This window comes from Topomyia yanbarensis, chromosome 2 (assembly GCF_030247195.1).
Source record: "Topomyia yanbarensis strain Yona2022 chromosome 2, ASM3024719v1, whole genome shotgun sequence".
NCBI classification, from domain to species: domain Eukaryota; kingdom Metazoa; phylum Arthropoda; class Insecta; order Diptera; family Culicidae; genus Topomyia; species Topomyia yanbarensis.
Genome location: NC_080671.1, coordinates 78,651,242 through 78,676,579, shown reverse-complemented (window position 1 = coordinate 78,676,579; position 25,338 = coordinate 78,651,242). Strand labels below are relative to the sequence as shown.

Below are 25,338 nucleotides of genomic sequence, written 5' to 3'. Positions count from 1 at the left end.
CTATAAGTATCAGTTGTAACTGATTCTACTTCTCCGTATCGCGACATGCATTTTGAAATTAGCTCAAAAGGGGTACGCGGTAGTAGGTCATGTAGCCTCTATATAGTTATTTTATATCTACACGGGGATCTTAATTCCACCGTTGTCACTTTCAATCACGGCTTTTAAGTAGTTCTGCAAAACGACACCTTCGGCTTGGGCTAACGTGTTGAATCATGTCAATACTGCATTGCGGAGGTGATAATTCTGAAGATAGATGACCTCTATGAGCGTAAGCTCCATTTTCACCTTCACAAGATAGTCCAATTCACGAAATCTTAGTGGTATTGGCCGAAATTTGAAGTCAACGATCGCATTGGGTTGGAGCAGAGCTATTTCGTCAACTTTACTCACGATGGCAAGAATAAATACAATGTTGGTAGTGGGCATAGTCTAACTGATGGTAAATCAGTTGCCTTGTACGCCTGTGCCTTGTATCCCCATCGCTGCACATAGGGTTTATGATTTTTCTAAAGGTAGTTTTCTAATCCGAGAAAAGAGGCGTACAACCCCAAGGTTAAAACAACTATAATCCTTTGTTTCCTAGACATTAAGTCTGACTCGGACAGAAGTAGAACGTCGTTTAAAACAAATTTGTTGAAGATATGAATTGAAAATGTTGCATATACGTAGCAGCAGAGCTCAAAAAAATTGACATCGCTGCATGAACTTGAAAGAAAACGAAATTCAATTCATGCCTGCTGCGATGAATGAATTTTTTATTCGTTTCCATCGTCATTCGTTCTCCCGAAGCAGCGCTTTCAGGTACGGACATGTTCGATTTCAGAAGCAAAGTGAATTTTATTTCTATGCTAGCTCTGAGAGGGATTATTGAGCAAAAGTGCACCAGATATAGATTACGCAGTTCACTTATGCTCGAAAATGTAGAAGATGGTAACTTCTGCCTTCAAACTGTCGACATAATAACAAATGAATGCTTTGGTTGGTGAATGAATTTATATTTCCTCTGCACTCAAGCGTTCGATTCTGCATGAAATTTCAGTCAGTTGGAAAGTGAATGAATGAGGGAGGCGTTGAATCTGAATGTCGGTTTCAGTAAATGCAAGCAGAAATAGGTAGCTGATTTTGAATTTTCGTAGCACTGCGTAGCAGATATAAAACGATATTTACGACATTTTCTTAAATCCACCTTAAATAGATAAAGCGTTGCATTCAGCCGTTAGACAGATGTTGAGTGGTATATGAATACACAGATTCCAAATTAATCCACCTAGTAATGAGATATAAAACTATAACTAATTAATGTTTATAACCTGCTAACCCCTGAATATGAAGGAACACCACTTCGAAACGTTGCACTATGAGGATGCATGTAAAACTTAATTCAATTCTATGCTTTGTGCTTATATACACTATAATTAAGACAATCCTTGGGTCTCTCAGAAAAATATTCGACCTAATTAAAACTAAAATAATGGATCAAAGTCATGAACATCCACATTTTTATTCCGGTAAAAAGCCTTCTGAAGTCCCCTGAACTCTAGATGGAAGATGCAAGTATAATGATTCTTTTAACTTATATCGAAGGTTTCAATTGAAGTTTCAATGGCAATTATAATAGCATAGAGGAGGCGGGTAATTTAGTACACGCAAAAATTGAGGACTCCGTATTCTACAAGTCAATTAGCGAGGATTACAATGAGAGTTTATGCATTGGACAGATAGTTATCTGAATACATGTTTGCCATACATATTTCTGTGTAGCCACAAAAATTGTGTTGGAAAAAAATCTAATTTACTTTTGGCACGTTTTGATATAGTGTACTCTCGATATATTTCATAGAAATTTGAGCATTAAAACGTATTAAATTACTTCCAAATATATTTTTCATGCATTTGGGATATCAGTGAATCATTTAAAAAAGATTGAAGCTTTTAAACAGTGCAGAAGCTATAGCCCTAATCAAAATTATTTTTAATTTCCATTCAAGATAAGCACATTTTCACTCATGATCAATATTCTTCAGTCGGTAAAACTGTTATTCTGTTTGCTAAAAAATTTGCCAAATTTTATATCGCAATCGAGATATGTGTCGATGAAATTGCAGAAAAAACACTAAATTGTTCCACTCAAGATCATTTACTCTACTCCAACATTAAAAATGGTTTTGGAACCCTATATGCACAAAAAAAAGAAATGGACATGAAAGGGTTAATATTATCCATATTATTCCTTTGTTTGCTTTATTGACTTTATTATTAATTTTTTTTTATTTTAATTATACATGTCATTGATTTAATTCATTTTATAATTTTGTTTATATGTTTTATTCAGTTTCGTCATTTTAATAATTTTATTATTTTCTTCAGTCATCCTTTTCTTTCATTTCATCCAATTTGTTAGTTTGAAACAATTTAATTTATTCTATTAATTTCATAACTTTTTTTTAATATTGTCCAATTCTTATTTGAGCTGAGCTAATTTGGTTTGTTTTCCTTTGATCTGATTTGTATTAATCATTCTACCCATTTCTTCAATTTGATTGTTTATTTTTCACTTTTTGGTTTATTAATTTTATTTGTTTTATTGATTTTCTATAACTTATTCAGTTTTTTCGAGGTTTGAGTCGTGCTTGACTCAAACATGTGTTCATCTCATCTCTAATTGGGTGTCAACCTCACGTGAGATCTGCAAACCAAACAATCCGACACTGATATGTGCAGGAAATTTCTCATCCACTGTTGGGTTTAATAAATCGGTCTTTCGTATTGAAAAAGGTTCACGGCTCCCCTAAGCTACCGCTGTAAACCGTGTCAATTAAACGAATTAAAAAACAATAAATATGCCAATAAAACATTTGTTCTTCATGTTGAAATACCTGTCGCAAATTAGTAATTGGATTACCATACTTTTCGCGAATTGTCAATTCTCAATCCGCATATGCAATCCAACAGTCATCATTTCACTCAAACAATACCATGCGTATTTCCCAGGCACACTTAATATTCTGTGGGTTAATTCCCTAGTTGGACCAACAACCACTAAACAAACAAAATAATCAGTTTACTCAGTCCAAAGAAATGTCAGCACGATTGGTGATACCGGCAGATACGCGTTCCCTTACAATGTCATCAAATAGAAATGAAGATTACTTCTTATGAGCAACAAAATAAGATCGGAAAAATCACCATCAGAGGTGGAAAAAACAGGTTTTTCCATTAGAAAATGCAAAAGATTTAAGGCATTTATATGTCAAATTTTAGGTATGATTTCTTTTACTGTGGTTTTTAATTGACGTATTTAATGTGAAATACAGTAAGTAGTTTATTGTATTTTCTAGATGCGTTAATATTCTACTACAAAAAATGAAACCACAATGAAGTCGCATTTGGCTACAGTCGCGAAAATTTTATGTCTACATTACTACAACGAGATATACCATTGCAAAAAATCCCGCAGTTATGAAACCTAAAATTGGAAAGAGTAAAATCCAACCAATTGAAATGATTGAGAGCCAGGAATCCGGTTGAGAACATCCAAAACAAAACAGCTAATGACCGCGAATCACAATCAAAGAAAATGACATTCATCACAATCACATGTTTTCGGGTGTCATGGTAAATTAATCATACGAAAAGACCGTATTTGGCCGGAGCTTCGCTTCTTGCTTCTGCGGCTAACTCATCTCAATAGCTCTCCAGTGACCTGTGAAAGTGAACTATTTTATCCACGAAGAGCACAATATCTAGCTTTGGCAAGTTGAAGAATTTTCATTTCAACTTTCAGAGCCAGATAATGTTCGGTGTTGTGCCTTTCATACATAAAAAGGTACAATCCAACTTTCTTTTTGCGAAAAAATATTGCATCAAAAAACCGTCAAGCAGTTACCAAAACGAAAAACCATTTTTCGGGGCAAACTCAAGCTAAGATTTTTGATAAATTTCCACGGATTGAGAGGACGTGGTAACCTACACCACACATTGTCTTCAAATGGATACCATACGCATAGCAGAACTAATTTGAATTCTTCGAATAAAAAGAATGTTTTGAACATACTCGTACCTGAGCCAAAATTTCTCAAACGGGCCACACAATTACAATTTCGATGGATTTTTTTGATAGTATTTGGCATTAGAAAATCGAATCCATAAAAAATTTGACCGTAGCATTAGCATTTGAAGTTTTTAGCCTATTTATTTTTGAAAAAATACTACCTAATACGGGCGACCTAATTGACCAATTTCAAAAAATTAACCGGCAATAAAATTGCCGTTAAACACAGAAACAATGCTCCGGTAAAAATCACTTCACTGATTCATAAAGTTAAAATATTATAATTGATTGTCGCGTAAGCAAGTGTGATGAACATTTATTTATTATATAACATTGATTTTCAATTTATGCAACTAATACAGTCTAAAATTCATGGAAGAAAGTTCATTATCGTTTGATAATACGAAAAATGCTGTTAGTCCAGGCAGGTTTGTGGTAGCACAAGCTGTTGTTACGCCTTCAATCAGTTGTTCGGAATACGTGCGAGGCGACGTTCAGCGTAGAATAACTTAGTTTTAAATGGCGAGCGATATTGTTCTCGGCAGCATGTTGTTGGGTACTAAAAATTGTATATGTGACCAATAAAGATGTCCAGTCTCTACGCATCGCTCGATCGAGATAGAAGTGTTTTGTTTTCGGTCTGTTGGAAAAAGAACAGTGCAGTAATCCGCGTTCAAGGTTATTTTGCCATTCTCTGCCTCTTCGAGGTTTGGACTTTTATTTTCTTTTGTGCGTGTGTTAACCGTTAGGCCACATTCCTCAACCTTTTGTTCGTAAAGCGAGGATTGAACAATAACCAGCTATTTAAGCTGGACTGGTGCGTCGTGGGAAACGAGTATACAGATAAGTGAAATCTACCTTTTTGATACATTTACGGCTTTTTCCCGTCTGCGCGGGTGCTGACCCCGTGCGTTGACGGTGTCGATGGCTTCCTCCCCGGATGGCCAAATGGAGATCGAATCGACTCCTAAGGCTCTCCCCCGACCCAAACAATATCCAGAGCTCTCGACCGGTCCCTTTGTGGTCTTCTTTCGGCCCAAAACAAAATCGCTGAATCTATTACAGATTTCAAAAGACCTGACGGAACGGTTCTCGGCTGTGATCGAAATAAAAAAGGTCCGCTCAGACAGGCTGAGGGTCGTGCTGACTAACTCAAAGCAGGCAAACGATATTGCTTGCTGCGAGCACTTTACGAAGGACTATCACGTGTATATTCCAGCTGTGAAAGTACAGTCTGAAGGCGTTGTCACCGATGACAGTTTGACATGCGAGGATCTGCTGCAGTACGGGGTTGGCCGTTTCAGAGACCGCTTACTTCAGCCAGTGAAAATACTCGAGTGCAAGCGTTTGCACTCAGTAGTAGTCGCGGGGGATGGTTCAAAAACGTACCCCCAATCAAACTCTTATCGGTTGACCTTCGCTGGTACCGCTTTGCCAAATTACGTCCTCTTGCACAAGGTTCGTCTGCCTGTGCGTCTGTTTGTGCCGCGGGTCATGAATTGCACAAAGTGTAAACAATTGGGTCACACAGCCACCCATTGTAGCAATAAGGCCCGCTGTGGAAAATGCGGGGAGAATCATCTAGATGATTCGTGCAGTAAGAATGCTGAGAAGTGTCCTTACTGTGCAGAGAATCTGCATGATATCTCGGCATGTCCCGCGTACAAACTACGCGGGGATAAACTAAAACGTTCCCTTGCGGGACGATCCGAACGTTCTTTCGCAGAAATGCTAAAGAAAGCTACACCACCAACCTCAACAAACATCTATGCTCACTTGCCTCCTATCGAGGGCGAGGCTGATGACCCACAAGAGGGAACATCTACTAGGGCGCCTAGAAGTTATAGGAAGAGGAGGAACATTTCCTCTCCTAAAGTTCGTTGTAAAGGCCAGAAGGTATCCCTTGACGGGACTCAGAAAGTCACATCTATTGGAAGTGTTGCAACCAAACCGAAGCAATTAGCTCCTGGTCTCGGAGGAATAAACTCAGAGAAGGAGTTCCCAGCACTTCCCGGAACATCAAAAATCCCAAGTGTTCCTCTGTTTCAGTTCGAGAATAATCGCGGCACTGGAATTATCAAACTCTCGGACATTGTGGACTGGATAATAAAAACATTCAATATAACTGATCCTATTAAAAGTCTTATGTTAGCTTTTCTCCCTACAGTAAGAACATTTTTGAAGCAGTTGACTGCTAAATGGCCCCTCCTTTCAGCGATTGTATCCTTCGATGGCTAACTCATCGAACGAGGTCACGGATTTGATCACTGTTCTACAGTGGAATTGCAGAAGTATCATCCCGAAAATCGATTCCTTCAAAATTTTAATAAATAATTTGAGTTGCGATGCATTTGCATTATGTGAAACTTGGTTAACTTCCGATATAGATCTCAACTTCCACGACTTTAATATTATTCGCCTGGATCGAGACACCCCCTATGGAGGAGTGCTTTTGGGGATCAAAAAGCGCTATTCCTTCTACAGAATTAACCTTCCCTCGATAACAGGTATTGAAGTTGTCGCTTGTCAAGTAACAACCAAAGGCAAAGATCTTTGCATAGCTTCCATATATATTCCCCCCAACACCGCGATTGGGCATCGCCGGCTACATGACATCATAGAATCCCTGCCTGCACCGCGACTAGTTTTAGGCGACTTTAACTCTCACGGTACGGAATGGGGTTGCCTTTATGATGATAACCGTTCCTCTTTAATTCACAATATTTGCGACAACTTCAACATGACAATTCTAAACACGGGTGAAATGACACGGATTCCTCCCCCACCAGCGCGCCCAAGCGCATTAGATTTATCCCTTTGCTCGACCTCGCTAAAGTTAGAATGCGCGTGGAAGGTAATCCCTGATCCCCACGGTAGCGACCATCTCCCGATCGTAGTCTCAATCAATAACGGCTCAAGGCCATTGGAAACAATCAATATTTCGTATGACCTCACACGAAATATCGATTGGAAGAGCTATGCTGCCGCGATATCCGACAACATCGAATCTACTCAAGAACTTCCTCCGGAGGAAGAGTACAGCTTTTTGGCTGGCTTGATTCTCGACAGCGCGAATCAAGCTCAGACTAAGCCAGTACCCGGCGCGAACATACAAAAACGTTCTCCCAATCCCTGGTGGGATAAAGAGTGCTCAGACGTGTACGCAGAGAAGGCCGCCGCGTTTAAGACCTTCCGGAACGACGGGTTACCCGCTAGTTTTCGACAGTACGCGACGTTAGACAAGCGAATGAAGAGTTTGATGAAAGCCAAAAAACGCGGTTATTGGCGCCGGTTCGTCGACGGATTAACGAGAGAAACATCGATGAGCACTCTTTGGGGAACAGCCCGACGTATGCGAAATCGAAACAGTACTAATGAGAGCGTGGAATATTCAAACCGTTGGATATTCGATTTCGCCAAGAAGGTTTGTCCGGATTCCGCCCCGGCACAGAAGATCTACCGCGCCGCGTCCCGTCACGATAACGCGAATGAAACACCTTTTTCGATGGTGGAGTTCTCACTTGCTCTCTTGTCGTGTAACAATAAAGCTCCAGGGCCAGACAGAATCAAATTCAACTTGTTGAAGAATCTGCCAGACTCTGCCAAGAGACGCTTGTTGAACTTATTTAATAAGTTTCTTGAGGCTAACATTGTCCCACACGATTGGAGGCAAGTGAAGGTCATCGCCATCCAAAAACCAGGAAAACCAGCCTCCGACCACAATTCGTATCGACCGATCGCAATGCTATCTTGTATCCGGAAGTTGTTCGAGAAAATGATCCTATCCCGCCTCGACAATTGGGTCGAAGCAAATGGCTTACTATCAGATACACAATTTGGCTTTCGCAAAGGCAAAGGGACGAATGATTGTCTTGCGTTGCTCTCAACCGAAATTCAAATGGCCTATGCTAGTAAAGAGCAGATGGCATCAGTGTTCCTAGATATAAAGGGGGCTTTTGATTCAGTTTCTATCAACATTCTTTCAGAGAAGCTGCACCAGCATGGTCTTTCAGCGACTTTAAACAACTTTTTACTAAACTTGTTGTCGGAAAAGCACATGCATTTTTCGCATGGTGACTTATCGACATCACGATTTAGCTACATGGGCCTTCCCCAGGGCTCATGTCTAAGCCCCCTGTTATACAATTTCTACGTCAACGACATTGATGAATGTCTTGACAATTCCTGCACGTTAAGACAACTTGCAGACGATGGCGTGGTGTCTGTTACGGGACCCAAAGCTGTCGATCTACAAGGACCATTACAGAATACCTTGGACAATTTGTCTGCATGGGCTATTAAGCTGGGTATCGAATTCTCCACGGAGAAAAGTGAGCTAGTTGTATTTTCTAGGAAGCGTAAACCAGCACAACTACAGCTTCTATTAATGGGTCAAACTATAGCTCAGGTCTTCACAGTAAAATATCTAGGGGTCTGGTTCGACTCGAAAGGTACTTGGGGATGCCATATTCGGTATCTGAAACAGAAATGCCAGCAAAGGATCAACTTTCTTCGTACAATAACCGGAACGTGGTGGGGTGCCCACCCAGGAGACCTAATTAGGTTGTATCAAACAACGATACTGTCGGTATTGGAATACGGATGCTTCTGCTTTCGATCCGCCGCGAACATACATTTCATCAAACTCGAAAGAATTCAGTATCGTTGTTTGCGTATCGCCTTAGGGTGCATGCAGTCGACCCATACGATGAGTCTCGAAGTCCTGTCGGGCGTTCTCCCGCTGAAAAATCGATTTTGGGAACTCTCATATCGATTGCTCATTCGATGCGATATCTTGAACCCGTTGGTGATTGAAAATTTCGAAAGGCTTGTTGAGCTCAATTCTCAGACCCGTTTTATGTCCCTGTACTTTGACTACATGGCGCAAAATATTAATCCTTCTTCTTACAATCCCAACCGTGTGCATTTCATAAATACTTCTGAATCTACTGTTTTCTTCGACACATCCATGAAAGATGAGATTATTGGAATTCCGGACCATATACGCCCACAAGTGGTTCCAAATATTTTTTATAATAAATTCCGAGAAGTCGACTGTTCTAAGATGTTTTATACTGACGGATCAAACCTCGAAGGGTCCACTGGCTTCGGTATTTTCAATCAAAAGTTCACCGCCTCCTACAAACTCAGTGACCCTGCTTCAGTTTACGCCGCAGAACTAGCTGCTATTCAGTATACCCTTGGTGTCATTGACACATTACCCGCAGACCATTACTTCATCGTCTCGGATAGTCTGAGTTCTATTGACGCTATTCGCTCGATGAAACATGGAAAGCATTCCTCGTATTTTTTGGGGAAAATACGGGAGCTACTGAGTGCTTTATCTGACAAATCTTTCCAGATTACCTTGGTGTGGGTCCCTTCTCATTGCTCCATTCCGGGCAATGAGAAGGCGGACTCCTTAGCTAAGGTGGGTGCCATTGAAGGTGACGTTTTTGAAAGACCAATTTGCTTCCACGAATTTTTCAGTATTACTCATCAGAGAACTCTCGAAAGTTGGCAAACCTCGTGGAGCAATGGGGAGCTAGGAAGGTGGCTACATTCGATAGTCCCTAAGGTATCGACGAAACCTTGGTTCAAGGGGATGGATGTGGGTCGTGACTTCATTCGTGTGATGTCCCGACTCATGGCGAACCATTACACGCTGGATGCACATCTCCGACGTATTGGGCTCGTGGAGAGTGGTATCTGCGCTTGTGGCGACGGTTATCACGATATAGAGCACATAGTCTGGGCGTGCACCGAGTACAGTTCCGCCAGGTCTCGGCTTATGGACACCCTCCGGGCCCGAGGAAGACCACCCAACGTCCCGGTTCGAGATGTGTTGGCAAGCCGCGATGTCCTCTATATGTCCCTTATATACACCTTCATAAAAACCATCAATATCCAACTTTAACTGCCCCTTTTTCCTTATCATTCTCAGAAACGCTCTCTTCCATCTGTACCATACACCCACGATGGTTTGATGCGACTCCAAGGCGACACAAAACATCCCTGTCGAATGAGCCAACAAAAACGGGACCTACAGCACGAACATCACACGCACAATTCGAAATGTAGCCGATCAACATCTGAGCCGCACTACGAAATCGTCTGGAGAAACCCCTGCCATCTCGAGAACGACCACCCGGCGTCCCAGTACATGATTCTTCCTGATGAAGACCACCCTGATTCTGTAATCCATCCGTTGATCTCCCGAAGTCTGAAACTGAAACAATGTTCTCCCCCTGCCATGTTTGTCCACCCTACTTCCCCTGACTCTTATACACAGAAGTAACACCCCTTCCCCCCCCCCCCCCCCCAAATATCTTCATGAAGCATTTAGCTCTTCTTGCCTTTTCTAGTTTTAACTATTATATTATATGATCTCGTTTTAAAATGCCCAACTCTACTACCACGTAAAATAACTCTAATTAATGTCTCCGAATCTTTACAAAATTTAATCACGCCCTCTAATTATTTCTACTTTTAAGATAGTCGTAAAAATTTTCCCCCTTAGTTAAACATTATTTGCTCCAATAATCTCATTGCTAAAAATGTCAAACCATATTGCCATAAAAACTAAATGACCCCTCTAATCTTACGAAAATTATACTACCCCCTTGTGTATATGTATAGCTATAAATTAGCCTTAGTTTAATTTCAAAAATCAATATGTAAGCCCCTAGTTTCAAGTAATTTAAAATGTGAAACAAAACAAAATTGGCACCTTTAAGCTAACGCAATCCTGCCTTATCAAATAAACGAATTGAAAAAAAAAAAAAAAATAAAGATGTCCAGAATACCTTCTCCTTTCATTATGTAAAAATAAACATCTCACGAAAATCAAATTTAAAGGAGGCTTTTTAAAGTTTTATTTTCAATATTCTAATTTTCTTGTTAAACTGAATTTCAAGCGGTATACGTAGTCCTTAAGAATATTTCTAATTGCCTCCCTTAGTCTTAACAATATTCAATTAAGCCTCCGTGTATTTTCTAATATCTTCCTATTTTCATTTCTCTTTAGTCTTTACAACAATCCAAAACATTCATCCATCTAGATATCAAATAATTTCAAATTGTAGATCTCTAATTTTATGAAATTTACAATTGACTATCTTAGGCGAGCATACGTGACGTGTCAAATCAACAGACTGAATAGCAAAAATGTATAGTTAATTTTCTGTAAACTTTCAACCCTGCTGGAAATGGAAACCTGAATCTTACCCTGTTCGCTGTATAAACTCTACCAACTCTGCTCACAACAACCACCATCGAAAACAACATAATAAATTTAATCAGCTACCGATTTTACGCCTGAAAGGAGAGCTTGCATTCTGCAGGAGAAGATGCGGGATAACGTCCCAGTATAGAGGGAAAATTCTTTCGCCAAGGAGTAGACTTTCTTAAGACCATATCAAAGCAAGTACACCACCACCACCACCCGTTCCGGTCATGTTTTCAGCATCGTCTTTCCACTTCGTACCAAGTCGAGTATTTTCAAAATCAACTCTTTTCGCTTTTAATTACTGCCTTGAGCAGCTGGTTGATCCGACGCTGAAGATGAAAAACAAAATGCTGGGAAACAGTATGTTTTAGCAGCGTCTGGAGAAATGATGAACTGTACCAAGTTTTTCCTGCATGGTTGAACGATGCAGACGGTGAGGTTGATTAAGGAACCATCTTAGAGGGAAAGGCAAGGATTTGAAAGTTCTCCAATTTAACGATTAGACGAACAAGTAGTGCTGGTCAATTCCAAACGGTTCAGGATTCCATCATTCATTTCGAATTGAGTGAGGTGGAATTCAGCATCTTAAAATTGAATAATCGAATGTCAAATTTGAGAAGTTTTTAAGGAGCGTGTAGATATTTCACGAATCCCTATTAAGTTCAGCTGGAAACTAAACCGGAATTTTGGCTTGCTCTAGTTAGTATTCCGGTAGTACACCGTTAGAAAAAAAAATCCTGGTACTACGTTCCGCTGCGTAGCCTGATGTTCTGTTCCGACAAACTTCGCAACCGATTCTTAGTGTACAGGGCAAGCGCAACATTCATACTGGCACTAAGAATCCTTCGTGAATGGGGCTAGAATATAATCCAACGCCTTCCTCTCTGTTCCGCTAGACCATATATGACACTTCTTACTAAAGATAGTCGAGTAATTTGAAAAGGTTTAGTACGCAGTTATATACAGGGAACCAACTGGTTTTCGAATTTTCAGTACACATATACTGTGCACTATCATCTGCGAATTTTGGACATCGTACGTAACAAATGTTATGAACGTTAACAAATTAGCTCTAATAAAAATGCTAAAAGATGAATTGAACCCTTATCAAAAATATGGCCATTTTTGTTACCCGATTAGTAAAAGTAGTCACTCCGTCTGAAATCAAAACGAGTGATCTCTACCCTGTGTACATACACATACAACCAAAACGAAGCTGCCCTTTTCAACAATCTGGTACCATGTTCTGTTCGGCTTACCTTTTGCATCGGCCGCCATGATTTCGTCCAAATTGCCACAACCCTTTTGATGTGCACCGCTACGGCAAGGAACTTTACCTTTTCTTGCTAGCTCCCAGATCCCGTTTCCGCGTGGTCCCCCTAATCACCCCCAACCAACCCTCAGATCTCCGCTGGCAGTGGTCGTGGTCCGTACCTTTTCCTATATCAAACTTCCCGCCCGTTTGTGTCTCCTTTCGTGTGGAATTTTGTTTTCCTTTCGTCTTCGCTTGTACAACTTTTTGTGCACCCGCTCCCGGCAGCCAGCAGTCAGTCCGGCCAACTTTCAACTCTCCGAAATCGATTAAATGTTATTGTTATCCCACTTGGTGTTGGTTTGTCTTGGAAACTTGAAACAACACTCCTGCTCAATAACATCGCTGTGTATTCAATGAGGTACACACCACGCAGATCGGTGAAACTCGCGTTTTTGCTGTCTTCATTTCGTGACTTATGCTGCGTTTTCGGCTGGTGGTTACATAAAGAGCAACATAATGGGTTCCCAATTTCGGTGAACAAGATTGTTGGAAAATGTCACTCACTGAAGGCTGTGGACAGCTGAAGTGTAGCGTGAAAAATCGTCGAAAGAAAAACATTATTGCATCTTGAAAGTGAAATCATGCCGCTAAATATAGTTGGAACGTCCTTTAATTCGCCGATCTGTTTATTTTTTTTTTTGTTTCCTATTTTCAGAAGGTTACAGTTCCATGACGAGTAGAAATTTTCCACCCTCCTTCTGGAATAGCAACTACGTTCATCCCACACCCGCACCCACACACCATCAGGTAAGCATGGATCCTGGTATAGAGAGGAACCGGCATTCAGCGCACAATTATAGTTTTCCAACTCATTGCTACAGGTGTCCGACCTCTACTCGACCGATGGGGCTTATTCAACGGATCCGTGGCACGCGGCCCATTACGGTTCATACGCCCACGCAGCGCACGCACATGCCGCCCACGCGCACGCCTACCACCACAACATGGCACAGTACGGCAGCTTACTGAGGTTACCCCAGCAGTACGGACACACGTCTAGGTAGGAAGCAAGTTGCAATACTCAAGTGGTTCAATGTTCGAAGAAAAAAAAGAACGAGTATCGGAATGGATTTCTAATATTTGCTCATTGTTCCGCAGGTTACACCACGATCAACAGACGGCGCATGCTCTGGAAAGTGCGGCAGCATACTCTAGTTATCCTACGATGGCAGGTAGGTTTCCTGGTATATTATCTTATACTGCGAGGTGCCCTTAAACTCAGTAGGTTCTGTCTAAAGTCAATGCTCATCTACCTAGATCGTTCTTGAACAATAATATAATGAATATCTTTCGACAAAGTAATCAAAGTAGGGTTATCGAAACTATCTCTATAAAACCACCAGAACTGCTTTACTAAGTAATAGGTAATGTGTTTCACCAACTGATCAATTTTGAAGATCCCGTTATGAAACGGCTGGTGCCAACCGAGAAAAGTTGTGTTACGCTTTTGAAATTAACGTCCATCTGGTATTCAGTTAGCGTCCAATACTGATGAGACGAAGTCGAAACGCACTATTACGCATAAAGAATCCTAATTGCCAAAATTTGGAACAATAATAATTACCTAACATTTTCATCAGTTCTGTCGAACAAAAGGCAATAACATCATTTGCTTAAAACATTTTAACAAACATGGTGATGCATATACGAGATCAGTAGATCGATCCTTAACAGCTATGGTTACTTCAAAAGTATAAATACCACGTGAAGCATTTATTTAAAACTTTAGTGCACTTGTTTACTTATTATATGTTACGCAAATTATATTGCTAAAGAGTGGAAATGAAATTTTTCCACCCTTACATCCGTCTGTTACTTCAGTCTATCTTCTGACGTCGCACAAAGCAGAAGCAAGAAAATCGCTACGCTATAGCAGGCTATAGGCACCAATGAATCAAGCTGGCTATTGTTCTCTATCAGTGCACATACAAATTGTATCGTTGCCCCCGGCTGCGGAGTGAAATGAGTTTGCCAAATGAAACAAAAGTACCTGTGCTACGCGATAACACGATTTCGATCAACTTTAATAAAACTCGTGTTAGACCCACAGTTCAGGAAGTGGAACAATTAGTTAAAGTGAAAATGGAGCTTAATCTCGCTGAAGTTACGTACATTCAGCTACATCACGTAAAAAACTGTGTTTTGATCACGTTTAGAAGCTTGGCACAGGCCGAAAACTTCATTGCGAAGAATAACATGCAAGAACAACATGCAACACGAGGTCGAATTTAATAACACCAGAATCAAGATCCCCGTGCATATGGAAAACGTGAGGAGCGAGTGACTAAACCAATACCTTCTTAAATGACTATCGAATGCAAATAATCGAAGGATGGCGTGACCTATAAGCAAATAACGCTAATCACATATCCCAGGCAGACCCCAACATGCCAATTCTGTAACCATACAGCCCACTACGGAAAAGCATGCGCCGAAGCAACTAGTCAAAACTCATCTACTACAGCCAACAAGCAGCCACCGACACCTTCAGATAAACCCAAAACAACGATCCAATTAACCAATAATGCAGGTACAACGACCACGACAACCGCCCCCAAACCAACAACTAGCATCGCCAATAAAGAAGCAAATACCGATAAAGACGGATTTACTACAGCGACCCGTAAGAACAAGACACAAATAAGAACCTCTGATCGTGAACAGCGAGAAAGCAGTACCGATGACGAAATGGACGGGAACGATAACGCGAGAGAAGACAGACTGAATGACCCCCAAGCGGCTTCACCGCAAAGGAAAAAAGATCTCAACACGCAGCAGCAAACTGCGTCAACAAGATCTGGCAGACCGACATTCTTAGAATTTTTTTTTTATTTTTACTTATTGTAAAAAAAATTGAAAGACCCACGGCTCAGTTGTGCTAACGCATTGAGCCGTTTCAAATAAAACTTTAGAATAAAAAAATCCGCCTGTTACTTTATTCCCACTGAACAGAAATGCATAGCGTAATTGTATGTTTTGTTGCAGCCAATATGGAAGTGAATCAATTAGAACCGGCTTACATGGAAAATCGCACACTCCTCACCCCGTGTGAATGTGTGTGTGTGTGTGGCAATGTGAAAGTGGCATACTCATTGGAACGAGCTCTCGTTGAAATATCGGCCACACCATGAGTAACATCTAATTGTGTATGTTTTGAGAAAGTAGTTTATTAACCGGGAGAACCTAGGTTACTGCCAGGGGCGGATCCATGTGGAGAGTCCTATAGATCCGGACCCCTCCCCAAATTTTTTCAACATTTTGAAATTTTTTAACTTATTTTGAATTTGTTTCAAACGCAAAATCATTTTAACCTAAGTTCACCAATTTTCATTAAGTAAGATTATCTCGTATGTTCATTTTAAAATCAAAATTTCAGACCCCTATTGAAATTTTTACTGGATCCGCCGCTGGTTACTCCTCAACAAGCACGGTGCTCACCACTAAAGATGGTTGAGTGTGGGTTTTTAGACCCGAAACCCGGACCCGACCCGCACCCGACGGGTTTCGGGTCGGGTTCGGGTTCTATAAATTTAAACTTCTCGGGTTCGGGTTGGTTTACGGATTTTCAAATTTGAATTTCTCGGGTTCGGATCGGGCCCGGGTTTTTGAAATTTTTAACTTTCGGGTTCGGGTCGGGTTCGGGTTTTTCGAGTATGGAAATTTCGGAGTCGGGTTTTGAATAATACCGAACCATTTGTTGACGCTGTTTACGTCAATACACAAAACCAAGTCTCTTTTTTTAGTATTTATCTTTACTTTGTGATACGAATGGATGACACATATAATCGTACTAAATTTTACCACAGTTGAATCGATAGAATTCGTCATATTTTCTGATGCTCAAATATTGTATTGTTTATTCATGTATAAAATTCACAAACTTTTTCATATTCGCAAACTGCTCGAATCATTTTATTTTTTTAAATGAGCACTTATGAGAGAGCATTCAACAATAAGTGTTTCCCTTTAAAAATCTCTTGTCGGTTCAAGCGAGTAGAAATCTACGGGAAGTAAAGACAATCTATACTAGCGCCACTATCTGTCAGATTGTTCTCGGGCTGAGCCGTTGCATGATCCGGATTCCTTCAAGAAAATTCATGAATTTCCACGATCTTAAGGAATTGATTGTAAAACCATTGTGTGTTCTGTTCAAACCATGAGCGGATTGGTAGAAGTTTGGAGTCGTTGTGAGAACTCCATTGGAAAAGTCGAAGCATCTCTACCGGCGTGCATACCGTACTAGCTAATCATGTGACATCAAGAACTCGAGAGAGAGAATCCTGATTGACACCCCTCGAAACAAATTTGTCCCTACCATCCAGTAACGCGGGTGACGTCGTGTAAACTGTCGAATACGAATTGCCAGTTAACATTGCTTAATTTAATATATCTAATAAATTATACAAAACTACACTTGCAGGAATGGTTTCGATCAAAAAATAGAAATTTTGGTTAAGTAGGACGGGCAAGATTGTTTGAATCTGCCATCATTATGCTTACTGTTTACCCATGCGTTAGCCGGCGATTTATCTTACTTTCCGATTAAGATAGCGACGATTTAAAAGTTATCCAAAACATTACAAATTAGACGGTTAATAATAATAAATATAAATGCCAATTACTCTCGCCAGTAAATCGTTTTGCTATAGGCAGATGTTACTAGATGCGTATGGTGCTACTTCAGGTTGGAATGATTATATCATACTTTGATGGGCCTTGGATCAGATCGGGTTTTAATAAGTCCACTTCAGATCGGATTTCTCAAATTATAAATTATCTGGTTCGGGTCGGGTTCGGGTTTTTAAATTTTAAAATTATCGGGTTCGGGTCGGGCTCGGGTTTTACAAAATTTTCATTCTCGGGTTTGGGTTTTGAAATTTCAAAATCTTCGGGCTCAGTTCGGGCTTTTAAAATTTTAAAATTCCGGCTCAGGTCAGGTTCGGATTTTTTAATTTTCAAGCTCTCGGGTTCAGGTCGGGATCGGGTTCGCAAAAATTTAAACTCGACCATCTCTACTCACCACATGATACATTCTATCGTGACGTTTACAACGATTTGACGAATCTTCATTCGACAATTAGGCTATAACTTTATCAAATGAACGCCTACATCAAAACTTATTACAGATTGGGAAAGTAGACAAAATTTCACGAAAGATTAAATCAACATAAACTGAACATACTAGAATTTGATGATTTGACTTTTATTAAAATACGTTGAAAGTTATTTGTGACGCATTGTAGCAGCACATTACATTATCGGTCATAAAACAATATTCATCCAGTCTATTCTGTTTATGTTGACTGAATCTTTCGTGAAATTTTGACTACTTTCTGAATCTGTATTAAGTTTTGACGTAGGCGTTCATTTGATAAAGTAATAACATATTTGTCGAATGAAAATTCGTCAAATTGTTGTAACGTCACGAAAGAATGTGTCACATATTTTTCACTTGTTTACATCCAAAAAATCGTAGCAGATTACCTTAGTTTGAATTCTTTCGTAATGCTCCATTCCGAGTAATGAGAAGGTGGACACTTGGATTAGAATGATATTGAGAACGTAGAAATTTAGGCATTAGAAGGTGATATTTATGAAAGATCGCGTAGCTTCAACGAGTTTTTAAATATTTCTTCTCAGAAGACACTCAAAATTTGGCAAATTTCGTGGAGCGATGGAAGTTTAGGAATCCCAAAGGTATCAAAAAACCTTGGTTCAAGAGAATGGATGAGGGTCTAGACTTCATTCGGGTGATATCTCGGGTCATGTACAATCATTATACGTAGAAGGACCACCTCCGGCGTATTGAGATCGTGGAGAGCGGTCTCTGCACTTGTGGTGGCGTTTATCGCGATATTAAACATGTTGTCTGGTCGTGCGCTAAGTATTCTAGTACCAGATCTCCGTTAAACGAATCCCTTCGGCCTCGTTCCAGTCAGTGTTCCGAAATTTCAAAATCAGTTACCTATTTCTGCTTGTATTTACCGAATCCGACATTCACATTCAACGCTTCCCTCATTCATTTACTTTCCCACTGACTGAAATTTCATGCAGAATCGAATGCTTGAGTGCAGAGGAAATATAAATTCATTCACCAACCAAAGCATTCATTTATTATTATGTCGACAGTTTGAAGGCAGAAGTTAGCATCTTCTACATTTTCGAGTATAAGTGAACTGCGTAATCTATATCTGGTGCACTTTTGATCAATAATCTGTCTTAGAGCTAGCATAGAAATAAAATTCACTTTGCTTCTGAAACTGAACATGTCCGTACCTGAAAGTGCTGCGTCGGGAGAACGAATGACGATGGAAACGAATCAAAAATTTCATTCATCGCAGCGGGCATGAATTAAGTTTCGTTTTCTTTCAAGTTCATGCAGCGATGTCAATTTTTTTAAGCTCTGGTTCCAGTCCAGTCTATACCAAATTCGTTACTGATACTTTTTGCATGTATCAGGCAACTGGCAGTTGGAAAATTGGATTCTAAGATGATTATGACTTTCATTAGTTCTGTTTTCGATAAAAATACACTGAAGAAAAAATCAGGTTGGGCAAGGAATTTTTTTTATTCATATAAATACTTTTTCTTAAAAGTGCCCAACTTGAATTTTTGGCGGTAGGTAGAGAACATAATTACCTATCTTGGAACAAAATTTCACCCAAATCAATGGTGATCAATGGTTTTTTGTAAATCGACTTTAAATTTTTAAAATCGATTTTTTTCAGTGTAGAAGTCGATGAAGAATTTTTTCAATATTTTTATTCAAACATTTAACTAATTTTGTGCAAATCACTCCTACAACATTTTTTTGTAGGATTTGTCATTTTAGACTATAGCCGTTTAAATTAAATTGATAAAAAAGTTTGACCCTTTTCAAAAGATAGTCTAGACAGACAAAAGACAGGAAAAACAAAGTATGCAAAGTGGCTTTTTGTGACAAAGTTCTCATGTACAGAAAGTTTCGATTAAATCTGAGAGGGTGCTGCCAACTCTGAATACGATTTAGCGTGAAATTCGTCATTTATATCACTGTATGTAAGCATGTCAGCACATGCAGACCATTGGATTCTCTTCACAGAATTTTGATTCGTTTGGGAAATTTGTACCACTTTGTTTTTTAAAACAAATAAAACACGTCGTAAAGAATCAGTCAGCTGTTATCTACTATCGGTATAATACGTTCTAGCCGCACACAGATGCTGTAACGTCATCCGAACATACCCGAATGTAATCGAATTTTTGTTGTGATTTTGGCATCGTTTCACCTTAACCAACGACGTTGCCTTAACTATGTGTATTAGTTTAGTTCCGTTAACTCTGACTCGCCCGTAAGTATAGGAACTATTCTCGTGATACTTTCACCAACGAACACCCAACTCAACGGAAGAAACGATCTGGTGAACGATTGATTGCACGATTCTACAAAATAAAAAAATACCTATTTTAATCCACCTAGTGTTACAATTGTGCCTGTCTCATGTATCAAAGCTATGTTTTAATAGCTAGTTACGTTCAATATAACATAGTGGGAATGTCTATTACATTTTTATTACACTTGTTAAGTGTTAGATGAGTGCACGACTGCCACGAATCTGATGAGCAACATGTCGACGCTGACACACTTGAAATAAACAAAAATATAATATTTAATTAGCTTAATCAGCGTGAGTTCAATGTTGTCTTCATTTTAACATATTTTAAACTGCGGGGTGGTGGGGAAAGATAGGGGAATAATTAGTGGCAAAGGAGGATGCGTTGGGAGAAAACTAACATTTTTGCCTTTCTCATATAGAAAGGTTATGCAGTCACTCTGAAAAACGTCAACCTAATCCCAGCCCGGAGGGCCGAGTGTCATATCCCATTCGACTCAGTTCGCCGAGATCGGAAAAAGTCTGTATGTGTGTATGTGTGTGTGTGTATGTATGTGCGTATGTGTCAAATAATGTCACTCATTTTTGTCATAGATGGCTGAACCGATTTGCCCAAACTTAGTCTCAAATGAAAGATGCAACCTTCCCATCGGCTGCTATTGAATTTTGGATCGATCGGAATTCTGGTTCCGGAATTACGGGATTCAGAGTGCGGCCACACAAAAATTTCTCACATAAACTATAGGAAAAATTAAAAATAGAATTTCATTTTTGATGCTAAATGTGTTCAAGGTGCATGAAACGTCGAGATTTGATGCAAACTCGAAAAAAAAATTGACGACGATTCACATTTTTGGATTTTGGCACATTTTTGCCTTTCTCATATAGAATGGTTATGCAATCACTCTGAAAAACGTCAACCTAATCCCGGCCAAATTTTTTTTTCGACTCGCATAAGGTTTCTGGATTTTAACAGGGGCGTAGTTGATGGTTTACGGAGAGGGGTTACACCCCCCCCCCTCTACTGTTCACTCCCCTCCTTTAAAAATCTCCTTAAATCACCCCTCAGACCACCACCCCATCCAGCCCTCATACCCTTTCAACCCCATCATCTTTGAACCACCACTATATCACAAAGCATACCAAGTTAAGCTGGGGAGTCGTTCGTTCATGGGACTTTCGCCCTCCTCACATACCCACCCCCGCATGACAAAATGAGTTAGCAAGCAGATAACATTGATCTAATGCTGATTAGGCTAATGAAGTATGATATTTTTTTGTTTCAAGTGTTTCACCGTCGACACGTAGCTCATCAAGTTCGTGGCTGGCATGCCATTGTGTATAAGTGCAAAGTATATTAAGAATGTAATGGACATTTCCACAATTATGTTGAACATAAAAAGCCTCCGTGCCATAGTTTAGAGAAATGAGAAAGGCACAATTGCACTGCTAGGTGGATTTGGAATACGGGTCGGTGAAGGAAATGCGGGTGTGAGGTTGGTCTGAGATTGTGGTGATGGGTTGAGAGTTTTGTGAGGGATGTGAGAGAAAAAAGGGAGACGGGGTTCAGAGCAAGGAGGGATGGGGTGTGAGAGGAATGAGGCGAGGTGAGGTGGAAGGGAGTGCAACAACCAAATTCATATTATACCTTCCAATTGAGACTAGCTTAGTGACAATTGGTTCAGTCATCACCGAAGTGGTTTTCGTTCTGGAATATTTCCGGAACCCGGGACTTCCGGAATTATCGCAATAACCAACCTGTAACTCCGGAACCAAAAATCAGCACTGAATGAAATTCAATAGCAGTCAATGGAAGCATTATACATAGTTGGAACCCGTGTACTTTTTTGCACGACCTGTCAAGCCACCCGTACATTCACGCTCTGCTGAAAAGGTCTCATGTCTCCAAACTGGTTAGCTTCCAAGCGTCTATGTTTGGTCTCGTGACATGTTATGGAATCTAAATGCGTCATCGGTCTTGAGGCTGGTCATAAGGATAATTTACCAGTCACAAAGTTCACGAACCTGTACAAAGATGAACATTTTGTCTTGGTTTGCTAGTTTGACCTGTATCTTATGCTTGTTCGTTTAAGTACCGTGCAATGGCAGATAAATGGAATGGTAGGTGCTATATAGGGGAACATGGGGAGACTTGACCAAGCGCAAAATTCTATTTTCGACTATGGCGTCTTCTATTCGATTCTTAATTTTTTTTTCAAAAATATTTTTATACTTGTTTCAATCCCTTAAGGCAATTTTGAAAGTTTGGAGTAAAAAATCCTTTCCTTGCAGAAAATATTACGTGATTAATAAATTTGCATTAAATGATGTAATTTTTTATCAAACTTTGTATGGACATATCTACTCGACTACTAATTACTATTAAAGGACTAATATACCATCTTAATCCTTGTGAAGCAGTGAAATGATTTTACATAAACTGGAACATTGGAATAGTTATTACTAGAATTTGCATGACATTAAACGTAATAAGTAATGTTGGGGAGACTTGACCAAGATTTTATGGGGAGACTTGACCAAGTGGCAATTAGCTGAAGAAAGATACAAAATTCCTGATATTTATTATGCTTTGGTATCTACTGTTAATGTTAATCACGCCATAAAAAAATCCCATCTCAAACAAAAGTCTTGATATTTTAGTATTAGTATACAAAGTTGGCAATAGTAGGACTGATTTTGTGACGTGTGAACATGCAATGCACGCAGTACAGTTAATCCTTAAAAAGAAATGCATTAAAAAAATAGAAATTTATCAAATGCAACCCTTTTATATTTTTTTACTGCTACCTAAGGATCTCTACAATACGGAAAAAATATTTACAGTATGTTTTATGACATTATTTTTTGTGATGATTTTTCAAAATTCTCTTGGTCAAGTCTCCCCACGCCTTGGTCAAGTCTCCCCGCAATGGGGAGACTTGACCAGAAAAAACGATCACAGAAAAACTTTTGTAACTTTTCAAAAATTAAATTAAAAATTCTGCAAAAATTTATGAAGACGCGCAATAACTTTGTGCATTATATCTGAATGATTTTTGGGGGATTGAAGGCTTTTTTAGAGATTTATGCAGTTTTAGCTGAAAACATGGTCAAGTCTCCCCATGTTCCCCTAAATTCAATTATTCTGAACATTTTTCAACTTTTTGAAAATAATTTTTGATTGTTTTTGTGAGTTACTAGAAGTTGAAAATCAATAGTTTTAAATATTTTAAACGCACTTTGGGAAGTAAATGCGTCAAAATCGAAAAAAATTTCAACTTTTCACAGATAACAAACAAAAATTTTCTGTGAAAAGAAGATTTTTTTTTCATTTGGCGCATTTATTTCCCAATGTGCATTTAAAATGACTAAAACTATTGATTTTCATCCCCTCGTAACTCACAATAACAAACAACATTTTTCTTTGAAAAATTGAAATAATTTACACTTTGGCGCACTTATTTCCCAGTCTGTGTTTAGAAAGTTCAAAACTATTGATTTTTAATTCATTTTTTGTTGTTTTTACGAGTTGTAAAAACAAAAACAAAATAAAAACTTTTTAGAGAGTAATGCAGGTTTAGCTGGAAACCTGGCCAAGAGTATACCCAACTATGCACAATTTTATCGAGCTGTTAGTGTTGAAATGATACCTAACTTACTTTACTGTAGAATTAAATTTAACGCTATTATTTCCTCCAATATTAGAGTTTCCTGAAATTCCGAACGCGCCGCGAAATTTAACGCATACGTATCTTACACAGTAACGTTAGAAGCGAACTTTAATATGAACCGGAATCCCCCCAGCCAGCTTCCATCAAACGAGAAATTCCATAAACTCATCGCAGTTTCACCCAGCTACCCTGCCCCTTCGTTGACTGCTGCAGCACAAATTAATTTCAGCGAGCTTCCATCAAATCAAATCATTATCATAATGACAGAAGCTATAATTTTCCAAAATCATCACTCATTTTTTCGACTGATATCAAAGCGCTTCCAGTCAATGTTTTAACACACTGTCGCAGCTTGTGAATCCTACGCAGCAGAGCCGACGGTACAATGCAATGCAATACAGGGACAGCAAAGTCCGGTCAGGAATGCACGTTTTGTCCAGCTCCAGCATGTGATCTGAAGCGACATTTTTTTCTCTCATTTTTATCAGTTTAATTCTGTGTCGTCCGCTTCTTAGTCTTTGCCGTGTCGCGCGCGCTTCAAAATCGAATTCCTGAAATTCCGTTCCCTCGATCATTTCTGCCAGAATGCTACCGTGCTGAAAGTGGCTGTCTTCATATATGAATTCGCGCGATCTAACACTAATGTGATGTTTAGAAAGACCGGCCTAAAGGCGAACCGATGGCGAAAAATGTGAACAGACGAGAGCGAAACTTCTTATTCTGCCGGTTGGTTCCGCGTTGGCAGTTTTGATCGATTTTCTCAGCCATAAATAAAAAAAAACTTTCCTGATAGCTGTTTCGAGACTGCGGCAATCCATCTACTACACGCTATGATGAGTTAAATGGAAACAAAACGACCGATGAATCTGCGGCAAGCGGGAAAAACTCGTCCAAAAACACGACCGAAAACAAGTTGAATCTTCAAAATATGTATTGTCAAATCTACATTCCATCGTCGCGGCGTCTCAGACGCTGATCTTTGTCTAAAACGTGATTTGCCGACTGCGCCCGCCGGGCACTGGGACCGGGCGGGGGCAGTCAGCGAACGTCCCTAAGACATGCTGGGAATGCCAGGCGCTTCGGCGGCGCGGCAATAAGTATCTAAATATTCAAGCAAAAGTCTTCCATCATCATCATCATCATCATCGTGCTGCTGCTGCGAGATGGTCCAGAGAGTCTCGAAACCGACAAATCATCGAACAGATCAAACTTGCTGTGTGTAGTGTGTACCTACCTTTCTTTTTCCAAATCAAGAACACGGGTGGACGAACGTCGCAAACATATCGCGATAGGAATCTCGCCCATCATCATCATGTCTCATTCGGTGAGGTTGGTGAATGTTGTGTGTGAAATTACTAGCGAGTAGAGCAGGATGTGGTGGTCAACTATGTTGCGATGTTCTAGAAATGCTTCAGAGACGTGTTTCAGCGAAGTATACCTGTCTAGAGAGGCTGGGATGGATGTGGCTGTAGTTTCTGCTTTTTGTCACCTCTTGGAAAGACTTTGCAGTTTTCTGATAGGATCGGGCTAAAAGAAGATTTAATAAATGTCAATCCCGGCGGTGCTTTGTAAAGCATTTCGTGAATTCCGTGAAGTCTCGAATACCAGTTAGGCATGGCTTCACACGACGACAATTCGTTTCTAAAGTCATGAATAAATTGCCATGAATTCTGGAACAATCATATTAAAACGTTGCT

General features: G+C 39.7%; 1 protein-coding gene across 2 annotated transcripts in view; it reads left to right on the top strand.

The window, feature by feature from the left end:
* LOC131678530 (protein vestigial) overlaps positions 1-25,338 on the top strand; it is a 164,790-nt gene that overhangs the window by 124,250 nt on the left and 15,202 nt on the right. Inside the window, exons 5-7 of one of the 2 annotated variants that reach the window (XM_058958737.1) lie at positions 13,253-13,344; positions 13,398-13,597; positions 13,696-13,769. In XM_058958737.1, the coding sequence (XP_058814720.1) occupies positions 13,253-13,344; positions 13,398-13,597; positions 13,696-13,769 (366 nt within the window). The remainder of the gene's footprint in view (positions 1-13,252; positions 13,345-13,397; positions 13,598-13,695; positions 13,770-25,338) is intronic. The other variant, XM_058958738.1, reaches the window with a different exon arrangement.